Genomic DNA, 16,626 nt, shown 5'->3' on the forward strand with positions numbered 1-16,626 from the left:
ACATCTCATCAACTTCATGCTTTTTCTCTCCCATAGTTTCTTCTTATTGTCTGTTGACTCTCCATTTAGGTCCCTCGCTCGCGTAGTTTCTGTTCTTTCCTTTGCAGATGTCCCGTCACGGAGCTGCATGTCTCTGCTCTGTGATTTTCAGCCCCACCAACAGTTCATGTTTTGTACCTCTATGCTGTCCTTTTCTCTCTCTGCTCTCCTCTCACTCCAACCGGTCGAGGCAGATGGCTCCGCCTACCTCTGAGCCTGGTCCTGTCGGAGGTTTCTTCTTGTTAAGATGAAGTTTTTCTTCCCTCTGTTGGAGGTTTTTCTCCCTTAAAGAGGAGTTTTTTTTCCCTCCTAGCTTACGTGGGAATTGTTGAATTGTTGGGTTTCTTTGTATAATATTGTAAAGTTCTGCTGTAAGGACTTTAAATGTGTTAAGTGCCATGAAATAACCTGTGTTGTGATTTGGCGTTAAATAAATAAAATTGAATTGAATTGAATTGAATTGTAGTGGTGCATGTCGCTAGTGCCTCACTCAACTCCAATATTTTACTCTATGAATTCTCAGAAGAATGTATTTATGTATGTTACACCAATCATCTCCCACAGAGCCCCAATATAAAGCTGCTATGAGTTGAATGTGAAAATATCTGACTTTGATGGCCCCCAGTGATAGCAATAGAAAACATACTGTGGCATACATGTTTGTAACATTGTAATAACTATGTTAGTAATTATTGAGATCTTAAAATAAAGGCAAAAAATAATAAGCTTCCAATAAACTGGATATATCCTTCAAGGATATTTTTGAGGCAATAAATTACTCTTTCATTCAGGACCCCCTGTGGCCACAAGAAGTAATTACAGGTGGCTGGTGCATCAAAGTAGGTCTGGTGTTATCGCTCACAACTTCAGTTTTCTTTGCTGTCACTATAGTCTGGAAACCCTGTTTGCACAGCCACTGTGAAGGGCACACCAATCAGCAATTAGCGGACTGATGATGGTAAATTGGCTTGGGAAGAGTCAGTATTATAAATGCCTCTTCCCTTTGTATTATGAGAACTAGTGCCCAGTGTAGGAAGCGGTTTAATGAGACCTGTGAAACCTGTGTCTTATAGATCCCAAATACTGCCATTAATGAAATGCAGTTCAATATAGTGAAAGCAGGTGCTGGAATGATGTTGAGGAAAACAGCTGCAATGAGACCTGGTGGAGGCGTGAGGCACAATCCAGCACATCTTTACTGACTCACCCCCGTTGTGCCGTTCTGCCCATCTCACTATGATTGTTGATTGGTTCACTATGATCCACGAAAATTGCAACTCGCTACGTCTGCCCTGCAGTGGGTACAAAAATAGAGCCCAATGGTCTCACTCTAAAGGAAGGAAAACACACCAATTCCTAGCTTAAGATGATTACACACTAATGATAAAAACATAGTTATGAATTATATTTTCCATTTCTGCCAATAGATCCCCCTGAATTATACACACAAGTCCTTTAAATTCTGATGAAGGGTACTGTAAGTGGAGCCTTTCAGATGTTCATGCAACAAATACAAAATGATCATCTCAATTCAAGCACAATTTTGCTGCTCACCCATGTGAAGTCAGGTAATTTGAGTGATGGCTAATCTGATTAGTGTGGATGTAAACACCTGTACTCACAGCAAATGTGTGCTCAAAATGAAGTAGCTGGGAGGAAAATGTCTCAGACCGAGTCTGTTCGGAAACCCAGCTGTTGCTTCTTTCCATCTCGTTATTGTTAGACCGAGGGCTGTGGAGCTGTAAATTAAATCGAATCTGGCTTCTGAGAAGCAGTTTCAGTTCCTGTTTATTTGCTGCCTGCTGCTTTCAGACGCTTCGGAATATTGTTCATTTTAACACAGAATAACTATCCACTTTTATACTATTATCTTTCACTTTTGTGTCAGATTTTCTTCTTATAGGAAAGAAACTACAGGCCCTGTTGTTATAAATTGACTTCATGTTGGTTCATTGTTGTTCTCTTGAAGGCTTTAGATGATGGATGTGATTATACAAGCCTTCATTGCAGTCTTTTGTTGTGTTTCATTCACATTCTGAACACTATTCAGAGCAGCGCTGAATTCACTAAAGGGGAAACAAACACAACACACAGCTTCAATTTGTGTGAACACCATGACAGGTAGCATTAACACCTCTATTCTCCGACCATCTCTCACTCTCAAACGCACAGGCTTGCTGACATACATGTCTAAATGCACAGCAACCACATGCATGCTGAGCATGTGTCCTTCTCCCTCTCTGTTTTCCTACGCTGGTCTTTTCTCTCCTCGCTCCCCTGCACCTGTGTCTCTCAGACACAAAAGTGTGAATTAGAGCTAATCACAGTTGAGATGCAGCCAGATAATTGGATGTGCACTTTCTTCTTTCTTCTTCTCTCTAGATTCAGATGAGAAATCTTAAAGGAGACACAATTCAAATGTTTCGTTGATATCTTTTCTCAAGGTTTGACTTCATGTTTTTGTCCCTGAACCAAATTCTTCTTCGCATGTTAGGAAAAGGGATCCAAAACACAAGACAGCCGTATACAGCACATATAATAAAACCCATGTTTTATCACAAAATAGCTACACTAGTGTCATTTAACTCTGCACAGTTCAGTTCTACATATAATATGAAAGTATTTAATGTACATTGAATACAAAATGAAATGTAACAGTTGAACTATGTACATTCACAAAAGTATATGCCTCAACCAAAGAGAAAAGACTATCTGGAGTCTTTGTAGTTGAAGACCAGGCTCGTACATTTTTCCAGAGTTGCCCCTTAAGCTATCTCACAGATTGCTGGTGGTTAAGACTCGAGTCCTCTATTTTAGGCTTATTTCAAAGATTGCCATCAAGATTGGAGGCTTATTTTTTTTTTCTTTCCAAGCTTAGTTGTAGAAAACATCATCCTCGGAGAGCGAGCTGCTGTCGACGTGTCGGACGGTAGCTTCTGCAGTCACAATGTTTCTGCCCACAAACGGATGGTGTCTGTCCTGCTGAGGGTTGGGCGTCGGAGAGACTGAGTTGGCCAGAGGTGGAGGGACTGCGTTGGCTGCAGTACTGCTGCCATACGTCTGGGCGTGAATGCTGTACATGTGCTGAGGGACTCCGACACTTCCACCATCGAGCAGGAACTGAGACAGGAAGTGGCTGTGGGCTGCTGAGGAGGGAGGATAGTTTCACTCAAAACAATGAAAACATGATTTGAAATACAAATAGTGGCAGCTTGTCTCAAGTTGTAGTGATTTTAAAATGTCTAAACACTGGTTTATTAAACTGGAGATACACACACAGTGTTTGTGTTGAATCAAAAAAAGATGCCAGTGCTCTCAATGAGCTGCTGCACAGCATGTAGCAGCTGTTTTGGATTACATAGGACTGCAAATCACATGTGAAAGATATTTATTTTGAAAATACATATAAATTCATGAGGGCGTAGTGGAAGAAGCTTTATTCGATGGCAAACACTGAATTCCCCTTCAAAACTGGAGCTTCATTTGCATTACATGGCTGAAGAATACAAGATTTTATGCACAGTAGTTGTTTAGTCCACACAGATGTCAATTAGCAATCAGGCTTTATCAAAATTACATATAATAACTGTCCACTAGTAGTTAAAATAAAACTCATAATATCTCAGTATGTGACCATGAAGGGATCACACTACATTTGTGAAAGAGAGTAATAGTACTATGTAGCCTCGTGAGGATTTACACTGCAGAGAGCTACTAAAGTGAGCAACAAGAACAGTTGCAGTTGATTTCGATAAAAATCTTTTCTCAGTTTGTTAAGTTTCCTTTAAGAGAGATTATTTAGTCAGTTTCAGGTTTTTTTTTAATTTGTGACCTTTGAACTTTGGCCACCGAAATCGAATCAGTTCATGAGTCCAAGTAAAGATTTGTTGAAAATTTGACAATACATCTGTTAAGGCCTTCAGGAGATACTGCCTTTACTTAAATGATAAAAAATGAGGTCACAGTGACATTGACTTTTAACCTTTGACTTCCAAAATTGAATTAGTTCATCCTTGGGACGAAGTAAATGTTTATGCCAAATTTCCCCCTGCCATTTGTGAGACATCACGTTCACGAGTATGGGATGGACAGACATGATACACAAATATATCTCACAAACAACATCAGTAAATGCTCTTCAAACTTGGCACAGAGGCATACAAAATACATATAACAAAGTAAATAAAATTTTAAAAAGAGATAATCAAGGACTTAATACTGGTCAAGTTTTGTTTTGTATAAAGGACAAAACAAGGACAAAAAAAAACCGGACATTTTAAATCTATTTAAACTATTTCTATTTAATCTTCTGTTTACCTTTTTGGGCAGATAAGAAGTGTGGCTAGTCATGATGGCAGTAAATGGCAGTAGGCTATCACTGTATTTCAAGTAATGTGTGTACTGGATGGAAATAAAGAAATAAAAAATAATAGCCTTTGTGGTCCTGTAATTTCAATATATTGCTGCAAACCAGAAAACATAATTTTTGGATCAAAATGAAATGGAAAGAGAAATTTCCTATGCTTTATCACAAGTGGGGCAAAGAATATGAGGACCTGAGGAAATGATACGTTGGAATATCTCTTCTGTACGCAGCCCATTTCAGAGTTTCAAACTGAGCTGGTCTGGTTCAACTCCATGTTAAATTTACATCTGTCGAAGCTGCACTAGGCTTCAGCTGTACTTACTGTGCTGCGTTCACTTTATGTTTGATGAAGGGTGAACCATGGAAAAGGAAGGAATGAAAGGAAGGACTTGCAAGCTTTTTTTGTTGACTGGCTGTGTTAGCAATTGCAAGTGTCATTTACAGTACATGGAGTATGAATAAAGATGTGCATGTACCAAACTGGCATTAAATTTGGATTCTAGGGTTCAGTTACCTTGATTTTCAGACACATGTCACTACATCTGTTTTATTGAGCATAATAATAGCATGTTGGCTTACTAGCATTAATATGCTCTTATGCTTTGCTAGCATTAACCACTGAATTGACTCTTTTATTTGTTATGTCTCTTTTCTCTACATTTTTTTTTATCAACATAAAGGAAAAGTTTTCGAAGTAAAAAATGATTTTCAGATAACAATCAGCCGAACCCAGACAGACTGTTACAGAAGAAATGTCTTTTGTTTCTTTTATATTCAGATACATTGGATTGGCAAAGTTTGCAGTAAAGAAGATTTTAATGAAAATAAAGACTAAAAGTTCCAATGCTCACCAACCTTGTAAACTGGTGGATGGCTGCTCAGAGTTATCGTTCATGGACCATACATCCATGGCTGCCTCGGCCAGGGCAAACTGCTCTGCTACACCTGAAAGACAAAAGGCAAACACATTTTATGTTGCTCTTCTCAGGAATCGATTCCCCTGTTGTTTTCCACCAGGGTTACCAACAGGGAATCAAATAAGTGCGCTAGATTTGAGTCAGTCATGGAAAGTGCTGGGGATTATTGATTTTTGTAGGCGCTCCCTCTGAACAAGCCAATCACACAAAAAAACGTGTCAGAGGGATCAGAGCAGTGCTTCATCTCTACTGACCACAGCTTGTTTTTCTGAAACTGTCTCACCTGCAGCAAAGCGAGCTTCCTTGATCTCATCCGTCATTTGGGAGTAGAACTGTTCATCCTCGTGCAGCTCAGCCCCAATGCCCCCCCACCTACCACCTCCTTTACCCCAGGCCCCACCTCTCCCAGCTTCACCGCACCCACCCCAACCCTTCCACTCAATCAGGTGGGCGACCCGCCCTTGGGCCATGGCCGTCGGCTTGGTGATGTGCTCCTTTATAGTGGCCACCAGACCTAAAAAAAAAAAAGAGTAGAACGAGAAAAAAATGATAAAAATGGATTTGATAAAGGCTGAAATAAATTAGATTTACAGTATGTGTGGTAAAAGAGGTAAAAAGAGGGTAATTTCTGAAAGTTTAGTGCAGATAAAGTTGGAGTATAGTAGAGGAGATAGGAGGATATGGTGGTTGAAATCTAAAAGGACATAAGGGAAAGATAAACTATCATGAGATGGTTGTATTTGAGATTAAATTGTTGCATAACCATGAAAAGAAGCATTTCTACTGCTGCCTTCATAGAAGAGGATTTCTTTTTACAGAATTGCATATTCTTGTTTTTAATTTGCAGCTCTTTTACAGCACTGTGTGGAGCTCTATTCGCCAGACAACCACATGATATCAAGACAATTATATATATTATTATGATTAACTTCTTTTTTGACACTGCACATACATTAAGATATAGATTTTTAAGTGACACATTAATGCACAACAGAAAAAGTGGTCTTATTTAGTTGTTCAGCCTCTAGTTAAATATTGTTGCTGTTTTTAAGTGTCTGGTACGAAAATAGTCACAAGGAAATTATGTACAAGTCACATCAGGTCTCCAAATGTTGCCCTAAATGGACTTAAGCAGTATCTATGAGTCACACTGTTCTTGTATCTCTGCATTAATGTGTTATTCATTACCGGTGGACTCACTAGCCAAAACCACAAAGAAGCCCTCATTTCATTTAATCACAGGAGACAGGAACGTTGAGAGGTCTTTAAAAAGAAGTGAAATTGACAGTAGGTCATGTTGCAGGACAGGAAAATTAAATAGATGTAAAATGACCAAAAAAGGAAATGTTGAAAAGGTCAAAACAGAGACAGAGGATAAAAGGTTAAGGTAAGAAATTATGGGGAAAAAAAGTAGAAAAATGTCAGACAAAGGAAGGGTAGCAAGCGTAGGGATTAGAAAAACATGAAATAGAAATAGAAGGAGGAATAGTTCAAACAGAGGAATCGGTAGTGAGAAATAAAAGTGTGGTGCGTTCATTCCAACTGAGAAAAACATGACAATGATGTCATTTCTTTTAAACTCAGCACCCGGTGACTCTTTTTCTGTGTTGTTGTGACACCACGACTGTCTCACCCTGTGTTCACACTGTGACGACTCTGTTCTGGCTGACTGTTGGTGGTGAGAGGAAGCTATGTTTGGTTATGTGCACACAGCAGGAAAATCCCACTTGTTTTTCAAATGGGGTATTTTGTGCATATTGTCCGCACTGCATTGTGGAAAAGACCAAATCACTGGCTGACAAAGCTCCTTGCAGAACTATAATGTGTTTAATGTGTTTCAAGAACACAGTTGGTCACCATGTCTGTTAATTTATACAATGCAGTTAAGAAACAGCATTTCAGGTGCTGCCAGATCCTCAGGAGGTTGATACACACTGAGCTCCTGGCTGCTATGCATGTTTCTATGCAGGCCCAGCATTATATTTCAGCATAAAATACTTGAATCCAAAATGTCACATATGCATAGCCTATGTATGAACAAAACTAAAACATTTTCATGAGTTTGCATGATTAGATTTGTATAAAACTTAAACCTGCATGAACTTCAAGGGCTTTTTCTAAATCTTATTTTCTCCCTCACTTTTATTGTCATTATTTTTCTTTTCACAAAAGTATTTTTGAACATTGTTCCCTTACTTTGCAGTTGACACAGTCCCGATAAGACAAAAGTTGACAAAAATGTTGATATACTTGTCTGAGTCCGCTTTAGTTATTATTGTGCACTGAAGGATAGATAGATAGATAGATAGATAGATAGATAGATAGATAGATAGATAGATAGATAGATAGATAGATAGATAGATAGATAGATAGATAGATAGATAGATAGATAGATAGATAGATAGATAGATAGATAGATAGATAGATAGATAGATAGATAGATAGATAGATAGATAGATAGATAGATAGATAGATAGATAGATAGATAGATAGATAGATAGATAGATAGATAGATAGATAGATAGATAGATAGATAGATAGATAGATAGATAGATAGATAGATAGATAGTTAGATAGATAGATAGATAGATAGATAGATAGATAGATAGATAGATAGATAGATAGATAGATAGATAGATAGATAGATAGTTAGTTGATTTTAGAAAAGACACTAAAGTCAACTGTACAGCCTTTGTTAACTACTGATTTGGATATTAATTCTCCATTGGCTCACCACGATAAGCAAACCCGCTTTCACATTATTCATAGTAATTTGTTCCATACTGATTATATCAATCAAGAACAGCGTAAAATTAATCCTCCCCCAACTTACTCATGAAAATTAACCATTCAAACAAACTTTTTACAGTGCCCCACTGTGTAATGTCACAAATAAACATATATTAATGAACCCCAAGCAAGTGTTTTTTATAAGTGGGTGTGGAAGCAAATAACCAGTCATACCAAAATTTTAAAAAAAACAACTCTTAGTTTCAGGTTGTACCGTAATGAAAACATTATTATATATCCCATATCTGCCAAAAAAATTCCCCTAAATCCGACCCACTGAATCTTTAAAATAACTACTGTTATTAACTCAAAGAGAAACCAGATATGACAAGTTCAGCCATGACATTTCTAAGGCAACAAGTCTGTCAACACGTCATCTGAGCTTTCTTTTAAGAAATGGTATCTCAAACTTGTTTATCATGTTGCTATGATAAACAGGGGGTTACAACTTTCATAACCAGACTCAGTCAGGAGTAAGTCCCTTTATAAAAATAGACCTATATTTCAGTATGTGAAGCAGGACTCCCTGCTGTATGTTGGAGATTACAGAGCACATGAGCAAACACAAGCAGATGAACAGACAGGGAAGGTAATGAAACCTGCAGATGCATACCAGCCGACATGGGAATAATTCTCAAAAAAACATCTAGTCATAACAAGGAGATAAAACTGGTCATTTCTGTAATTTGCCAGTTACTGTTTATTTCAAGCAGTGGTAGACCAAACTAATAAACAGAACCACAGCAAATCAAATTTATGGTGGTGACAGTGATACCAAAAGAAAAAGCAACTTGGATTAAAACAATGTGGGATTTTGAAGTCTAATGATTGCAAATGGTATAGTTTGTTTTCCCAGAGTTAATTATCACCATGAAACCACAATTGAATAAGCTCTGCTCTCAGCCCTGTGAGCCTTCACAGCATATTAACATGCATATATGACTCATAGATCTGAACACCGTGAACCCGAGGACACTATGATTGCCTGACAGCCTGACTGCATCCCAGGCATGTAAATCAAACCAGACATGCCCCAAAACATACTTCTGTTTGAGGCCTAATATCTCAATAATTATGGACTCATTTTCAGAAGAACCACCCGAACACTCATCAAAAGGAGTGAATTTAGATAATGACACAAAAAAATGTCTGATATTTTCTGGTAATTTCTGATCAATACCCCAAGAAGAAACAGCAATAAAGAAATATGCAGCACGTTTCTTAATGAAAGTTTTCTTTAAACTAAAAAACTGAGGAGATTTTGGTTTGGGAAAAAAAATGCATGTTTAAAAGAAGCCTGTTAATTGAGGCTTCATTAGAAACTACTTCAATGAGCTGAGCGAACTCATCAAGTCAAAAGACTTCAGGTCAGAAGAACTCAAACATTTAAACTGTTTTAACTCGAAATTAGAAAATATTTGTTGGTTCCACAAAAAATTCCTGCATCTGTTAACTTTGTATGCAAGATAATTTGTTATATAAACAGGTATCGATAAAATAAACTCAGAACCTTCTTTCTCCAATAGTAATAAATAAAATGGATTTTAATGACCATCATTTTCAATAATACCCTCAGATATACTCTGCTGCATTTTTAGTTCCATTTTTCTGTATGAATAAAAAAAAACTTAATGTGTTTAAAAAAAAAACAACATACTTTTCAGTCCAACACTTCTGCAATTATGCAGCCAAATAAATGTTTTAATTTTTTTTAGGTCTGCTAACGGGGCTTTGTCCTTTTACTGATAACATTACTGAATAATATCTGCCTAATGCATCTATCAAAGAACATCACACAAGAGGAATAAAAACAGCCATGTCTGTATTATATTATTCCAAATATAATTACACTTGTAAAATAATATTTGAGCTTGCACAGTATGATCTGATTTGAGCAGTTAGGATGTCAGCTCCAAGTCTACTTAATTTGCATCGCCAATTTAGTTGATGATTGACATCTGATTAGGACAGAGTAAATGTTATAAAGCTTTTTTTTATTTTTTTTTATTAGATCAAATCTGTCACTCCCGGAGGAGGTGTCTGCCTCTCTGCCATCTGCCTGAATGTCTGTATTTGTTTAACATATTCATGAGGTTTTCATGGCTTTCATAATTATACTGTCAGCGTAATAAAGGAGCTTTCACTTGGAAAAGTTCAGCAAGGCATAACACATTAACTGAGATAATGAACCTCCAGCAGAGAGGGGGAAGCAGTCGACATGAGGCAGAGAGAGACAGGAGACAGAAAAGGGGATGAAAATGAGGAGGAGGCACCGACACGAGGAGAGCAGGAAGTTAAAGATGGAGAAGAAAATCAAATGGAAGAAGGACGTGTGTGTGTGTGTGTGTGTGTGTGTGTGTGTGTGTGTGTGTGTGTGTGTGTGTGTGTGTGTGTGTGTGTGTGTGTGTGTGTGTGTGTGTGTGTGTGTGTGTGTGTGTGTGTGTGTGTGTGTGTGTGTGTGTGTGTGTGTGTGTGTGTGTGTGTGTGTGTGTGTGTGTGCGCGCAACTGTCTATGTGAGGAACAGGCTTGTTTTAGACCATCGTAGTGAGGATGTGTTGACATAGTGATGACTTATTGGCTTGTCTTCACTTTTCACACCTTTTTAAGGGCAGTTTGAGGGTTAAAACTTAGTTTTAGTGTTAAGATTAGAATGAGATCTTGGTTAGGATTGGGGTCAGGCATTTAGGTGTAATGGTTAAGATTAGCGTAATTGCATTATCGAATTGAATGCCTCCACAAAGATGGCCGTACAACCGCCGACCTGTACAACCATCTTTGTGAGGACCTGTTCTAGTTTTCAACCATCGGAGTGGGGACATTGTGACAACGTGAAGACATTTTGGCCAGTCCTAATTTTGTCACAGTTCTTCAAAGGGCTGTTTGAGGGTTAAGACCATTGACTGTATATGAGTGGACGTAACTTCTGGGTCTGAAAAATGCAATGAGGCTGTAATACCACAGAGTGCCACTAGAGGTTGGCTCCAAAACCCCATCATTAATTAGAAAATAACCTTCAAAAAGCACTGTTTTTGGGGATGTGTCTGTTTGTTTGACAGGCCTGTGGTGCAGTCAGGTTATGGCTATCGGTGGGTGGGACGTAGTATCGGCAGGTTTCCAATCCGGTATCGCTGGTTATTCTAAAGATGGCGACGGTCAAAATCTGAACTCGAGGCTTCATAACAGTCATTCACAAACCAATGGGTGACATCACAGTTGGTTGCCGCTTGGTTAAGACTTGGTTTTAGAGTTATGATTAAAATTAGATTTAGATTATGGTTGGGGTCTGGGGCGAGGGAATGCATTATGTCAATGAATGTCCTCACATTACTCATCCCCATGGGACACAAACACAGTTTCCGAGGTTGTTTTTTTCCCCCCAGTCTCAAATGTTGGATTCATAATGAAACACACCGTGAACTAAACACAACATGAAGTAAACATGCTTGTTTCCATGTGAATGTGTGTCTCACCTATCAAAGAGGATGTGGCCAGCTCGCCGATGTCATAGCGGCTGGATTTATCTGCCACGCTGCCGTTGGAGGGATTCTGGCCATCCTGCAGTGTGACGCACAGGAGGAAGGATCTTTGTCATTCATGTGAGTTTATATTTCCAGTGTGAACAAAGAAAACAGCCACATTTTAGTTTGTCGCCAGCACATTTATGATGTTTCTTTTAGGTTTAAATGGATTTCCTCTGAAAGAGTGGCTGCTAACTCTTTATCTGAACCTTAAAAATCACCAGAATCAGAGTGATGAGGTTTCTGCACAAAAGAACAGCACACAATGTAGACACAAACACATACACGCACCAGGAGATTCACATACATCCTCCTCTAGCAATCATTTCCTATGCCTAATGACTCAACCCACACTTTTCCCACTTTTTTTTCTTCTTCAAGGAAAGAGGTGATAATAACAATATCAGCCAGAAATCCTGCAGCATTCACACCCAGTCTGAATGAGCTGCAAACAAAAGGGGATATTTTAAACCTGTCTGCTGTTTACACCCTCAAGTAGCTGCAATCAGTATGAAAAGAGAATAGACTTTTCAAATAGATCTCTCTTGGTTTTTTGATCTTAGAATAATGCCTTGACAGTGCAAACAAAATGGGATTAAAAGCATGAAACATGCTTATATGTTAGTTGGATGGTTCCAGTTCAAACAGTTGGAGATTAGTCCAGTTTAAGTTTTACAGATGATAAAAATGCACTCAAATGTATCAAACCCTTTATTCTTTAATAAAGTTTTACAGTTGTTACATAATCAGTATAATTAAATAATCGTTTAAGGACATTGTTTGGCAAAGTGATAATTTGTCTAATATGTAATGCTTTAAAAGGTATATACAAATACAAAATATAAAATGTCTGGCTGTAAATGTAACTTTAAATCTTTTCTCTACTTACTTTAAAATATTTACAAATGACAGTATGTGACAGTTTCAGTCCCAGTACTGATGGAGACACTGAAAAAGTGAAGGTTGTACTTGAGCTTGATGACATTACACTGTGGCAAAACAGAGTAGAAGTAAAGATGAAGTTAAAAAAAAAAAAAAGAAAGTAAAACAAATCCCCAAAGCAGCAGAACAAAATGTGCTGTGATATTTGAGAATTAGTAAAGTCGGATGTCATTCATGTCAATAGCAGATGTCGAGATTAACTATCCACAGATGCTGCCAGTTTGTTAATCTTCGTGGTTAAAGATTTCCACATGGACAAAGTGACAGATAGTTTTGTAGGAGCAGACCGAACATGTGTGAAAGTAAAGCTAAACATAAAAAGGAGCTGCTCTTAGTTGACAAACATATGATAGGCAGATAATCAACTAAACTAAAAACAAAATCTGATCGTAGTTTTTTCTGTTATAATAATTCCAGATAATCTTGAAGGGAAAGCCAGTAAAAGCCTTTATTAAAATAAATTCTTATTTTACTCTTATTTAATCAGCAGAACTGTGTGCCAGTAAACATTTAAGCAGCCCAGCGGCGCCTCTACTTCCTCCGCAAATTAAAGAGAGCAGGAGCCCCAGCACCCATCTTGTGCTCCTTCTACCGAGACACCGTGGAGAGCATCCTGACCAGCACTGTGTGGTTCGGGAGCTGCACAGCCTCCAACCGAAACACCCTGCAGCGCACAGTGAAGGCAGCTGGTAGGATCATTGGTTCCGCACTCCTCCCCATCCTGGACATCTCCGACACCCGGCCTTACCCTCAAAGCAGTCAGCATGGTGGGAGACTCAACCCATCCCTCACACAGCCTCTTCGGCCTCCTGCCTTCTGGGAAGGAGGTACCGCAGCCTTCGTGCAGCTCCTCCAGACTGAGGAGCAGCTTCATCCGTGAGGCTGTCAGGATGCTGAACTCTCTCCCCTCTCTCCCCCTCGCCCCATAAAGTCTGAACTTTTGCACTTTGGACCCGTATTTGCACTACATTGTATTTATATATACTGCAGTTAAGTGTCACTGTGGCTGTTGTCTGTTTTATTGTTTTTTTATTGTTACATATTTATACTTTTCTTGTTTTATCTTTTTATTTTGCACACCGTGGGACTGTGAGAAACAATATTTCGATCTCTGTATGTCTGTATGTCATACGGTGGATTGACATTAAAGTTGAAGTTGAAGTTAAAGTCCACCCAAATTTGAGAACAAATATTCATCCAGTATGTCCTGTATATGTAATATAAAAAGTATATTAAACAAAATGAAACACCATTGCCACCATTTGGCTGAAGATACTTCCAGTAAATGCTGTTTTCTCGCTAACCTTTAACCTAAAAGTCAACACATGTTGTTTTCAGACTACAAAAGGAAGGTCGATGCTGAAAAGGTCAAAATCAGGCCAGAAGGTAACATTGATGGTTTCTACTTGCCTTGACAGAGGACGGCTGACCCTCCTCAGTCTGCTGCAGAGTTGTTACGGGGAGGTGGAGCTCTGTGGGTAATCACACACAAACACTGCTGATTTACAGTGTATACATATATATGTCAGTATGTTTATGCGTTTATGGGATCATGGTCTTCCAAACCAGTTGGGTGTAACGGCCAGTGGTCAAGCGAGGCTCACAGATAATGGATGAGAGAGAGAGAGCATCGAATCCTATTAGAGTCATTTAACTGAAGCTGCTCTGCATATTTAGCTTTGGAGCGGGCCACAATCTGCCGATTTGCTTTATAATTGATGACGATGAGGCTCTTATGAATGACAAGAGGAAATGAAGAGCAGGTCAGAACAATAGAGAATTAACATCATTAGAAAGGTCAGTGGACACACACAAGCACACACGGGAATAGAAATATGCTCGGGGTTTCCTAAAGGAGGTGTCGTCAAGACAATTGGCTGTCGCTATGGAAACGCTACAGCAACAGGAGGCGAGTGATGCCCTTCGATTTACTTAAGTCCCGGTCGCCAGCGCACACCGGTGCCCCAGGGCTGTGTTTGATCTCCGGCCTCATCAGAAGCTATTAGCAGGTCAAGAAACCCTATCACGAGTCCTGGACCAGTCTGTTGTCCTTGTGGGGTTGAATCCCACCCTGACTCACTCTCTCATGCACACACACACACACACACACACACACACACACACACACACACACACACACACACACACACACACACACACACACACACACACACACACACACACACACACACTCTCTCCCACTGATCTCTTATCTGTTTGTCTGGCGCCTCACAGTTGCCTTCTCTCTTTCTTCCCAGCTTGAAAGTGCTGCTCTCAATACCTCCCACCTTCTTAAAAGGGGCCTTTCCTGAACAAAAGCAGACTTTGTCTCACAGAATATTTTCAGGCTGCACTGCACACTCAGGCTGAAAATACGGACTACGGCAGTAAATGTCATCTACTGACAAAACAACAAGTAGGTTGTTGTTTGGAGGAATCAAATCAAGTTCTTATCTTTTGTTTTGACAGCAGAAATGACTTGTGTTCTTCCTGAAAGAAGTCCCGTCATCCAGCTGAGGCAGTGTTGTTTTATCCAGACAGCTTTTCAGATGCAACACACACTAACTTATTTCCCACCACTGCAGTGACAGACAGCACATATGAGAGAGATTATTATGAGCCAAGTCACATCTTCAAGTCATGACAAGTTGGAGATGAGAATCAGATGAAGCCGTCACATCCTAAAGCCTCTGTTGTCCTCCACTGATCCGTACAATCTTCATCATCAACCTCCTGCCTCCGAGTCCAATTACTAAAGAAATCACCACAGATTCACAACAGCTTCGAGAGAGCAGATGAAAATAAGAAAGTTTTTTTGTAAGAATTAGCTTTGTACAACAGTTTCACACTAATTATTCCTATGATGGATTGACATCTAAAACAAAGGTGATTCAGGTGGTTTTACCCTCCATCTCTGCTGCTGATACCTCAGGGATATATCTGAGCCGTGCCTGTATACAACTGCAGGATGATATTATCAAGCATTTGCTATGATTTTCTGAGCTCTCACATACAGCTGTCTCTCAAACACATGATGTAATTTTCTGAAATGCTTCTGCTCCCCGACTGATTTTTGGCTGCTGTCAACAACCCTCAAACATGCACACAGATGTGGAAGCACAAACAGGTGGACTCGTGGCACTGACCTTTGTGACCTTTGCAGAGGCAGGAACCCATGGTCTAAGGACGGCCGGCCGGTTATCTGTTCACCATGGCGGATTGAGGATGAGGAGGATGAGGAGCGAGTGAAAGAGAGGAAGAGAAAAAAGGGGGGGTGAAGAAGAAAGGGAAGAAGAAGAAGAAGACGCAGCAGCAGTGGGAGAAGTATCAGCCAGCAGAGGAGCAGAGAGAAGTGAGAAACTGATGCGAAGAGGGGGAAAGTGAGAGCGAACCAGATGAGCTGTAATCTGATGCATTGGCTGAATTCTCTGTACAGGAGAGGAGAGGTGAGAGAGCGACATAGAAAAAGTGTGTGTGTGTGAGGAAGGGGGGGGGGGCAAAGAGAGAGAGGAAATGGGGAGAAAGCATGTATGCTGGTTTGCTGATGATTTTGAATCCCCTCCCCTCCATTTCTTCTATTCTCCTCCCACTCTATTCTTCCTCATCATCCCACTGTACACATCACACTCTCTCTGTGGATCTCGGAGGACTTACTGACAGAGCTTGTTGATGTTGGATGCTCATATGTGTTGGCGTGTATTTAAAACATATTCGAGTTAGAGCTGAGTAGATATATGATTCTACAGCGGGGCTTAGTATGATTTAAATTTGTATCTAATACAGTTTCCAATACAACACATGCTTTTAATATGGAATCCAAAATTAAACTGATTTTAATACCTGACATAAAAGAATTCAGAAATTCTTCAAAATAATTATGACATCAAATATTAATCTGTCCTGGCATTATTGCAACTTTCAGCTGAGATCTGTTTCAGTCAAGGCAAACAATACAACACCTTGCTTTATACACAATGATGTGCATTCACTGCTCACAATAAACAGTGTACTACTATTCACTATCACTGCACAGTTTATATTCAATACATATTA

The 16,626-nt window shown here is 39.4% G+C and overlaps 1 protein-coding gene across 2 annotated transcripts; it reads right to left on the minus strand.

The window, feature by feature from the left end:
• Positions 1 to 2,564: 2,564 nt before the first annotated feature.
• Positions 2,565 to 15,989, minus strand: fam131c (family with sequence similarity 131 member C). Of its 2 annotated transcripts, none has more exons than XM_069694100.1 (6): positions 15,720 to 15,989; positions 13,984 to 14,045; positions 11,584 to 11,668; positions 5,606 to 5,836; positions 5,261 to 5,350; positions 2,565 to 3,182 (listed from the first exon to the last, which is right to left on the minus strand). In XM_069694100.1, exons 1-6 carry the CDS (start codon positions 15,748 to 15,750, stop codon positions 2,914 to 2,916), a joined length of 768 nt encoding a protein of 255 aa, XP_069550201.1. In that variant the 5' UTR covers positions 15,751 to 15,989; the 3' UTR covers positions 2,565 to 2,913. The 2 variants fall into 2 exon arrangements, with proteins under 2 accessions (XP_069550201.1, XP_069550200.1); XM_069694099.1 differs by having other exon boundaries at positions 2,565 to 3,185.
• Between the last annotated feature and the right edge of the window lie 637 nt (positions 15,990 to 16,626).

This window comes from Brachyistius frenatus, unplaced genomic scaffold, assembly GCF_029030835.1.
Source record: "Brachyistius frenatus isolate BFR_SWC_R1_liver_20210118 unplaced genomic scaffold, ASM2903083v1 Contig_16, whole genome shotgun sequence".
Lineage (NCBI taxonomy): Eukaryota > Metazoa > Chordata > Actinopteri > Embiotocidae > Brachyistius > Brachyistius frenatus.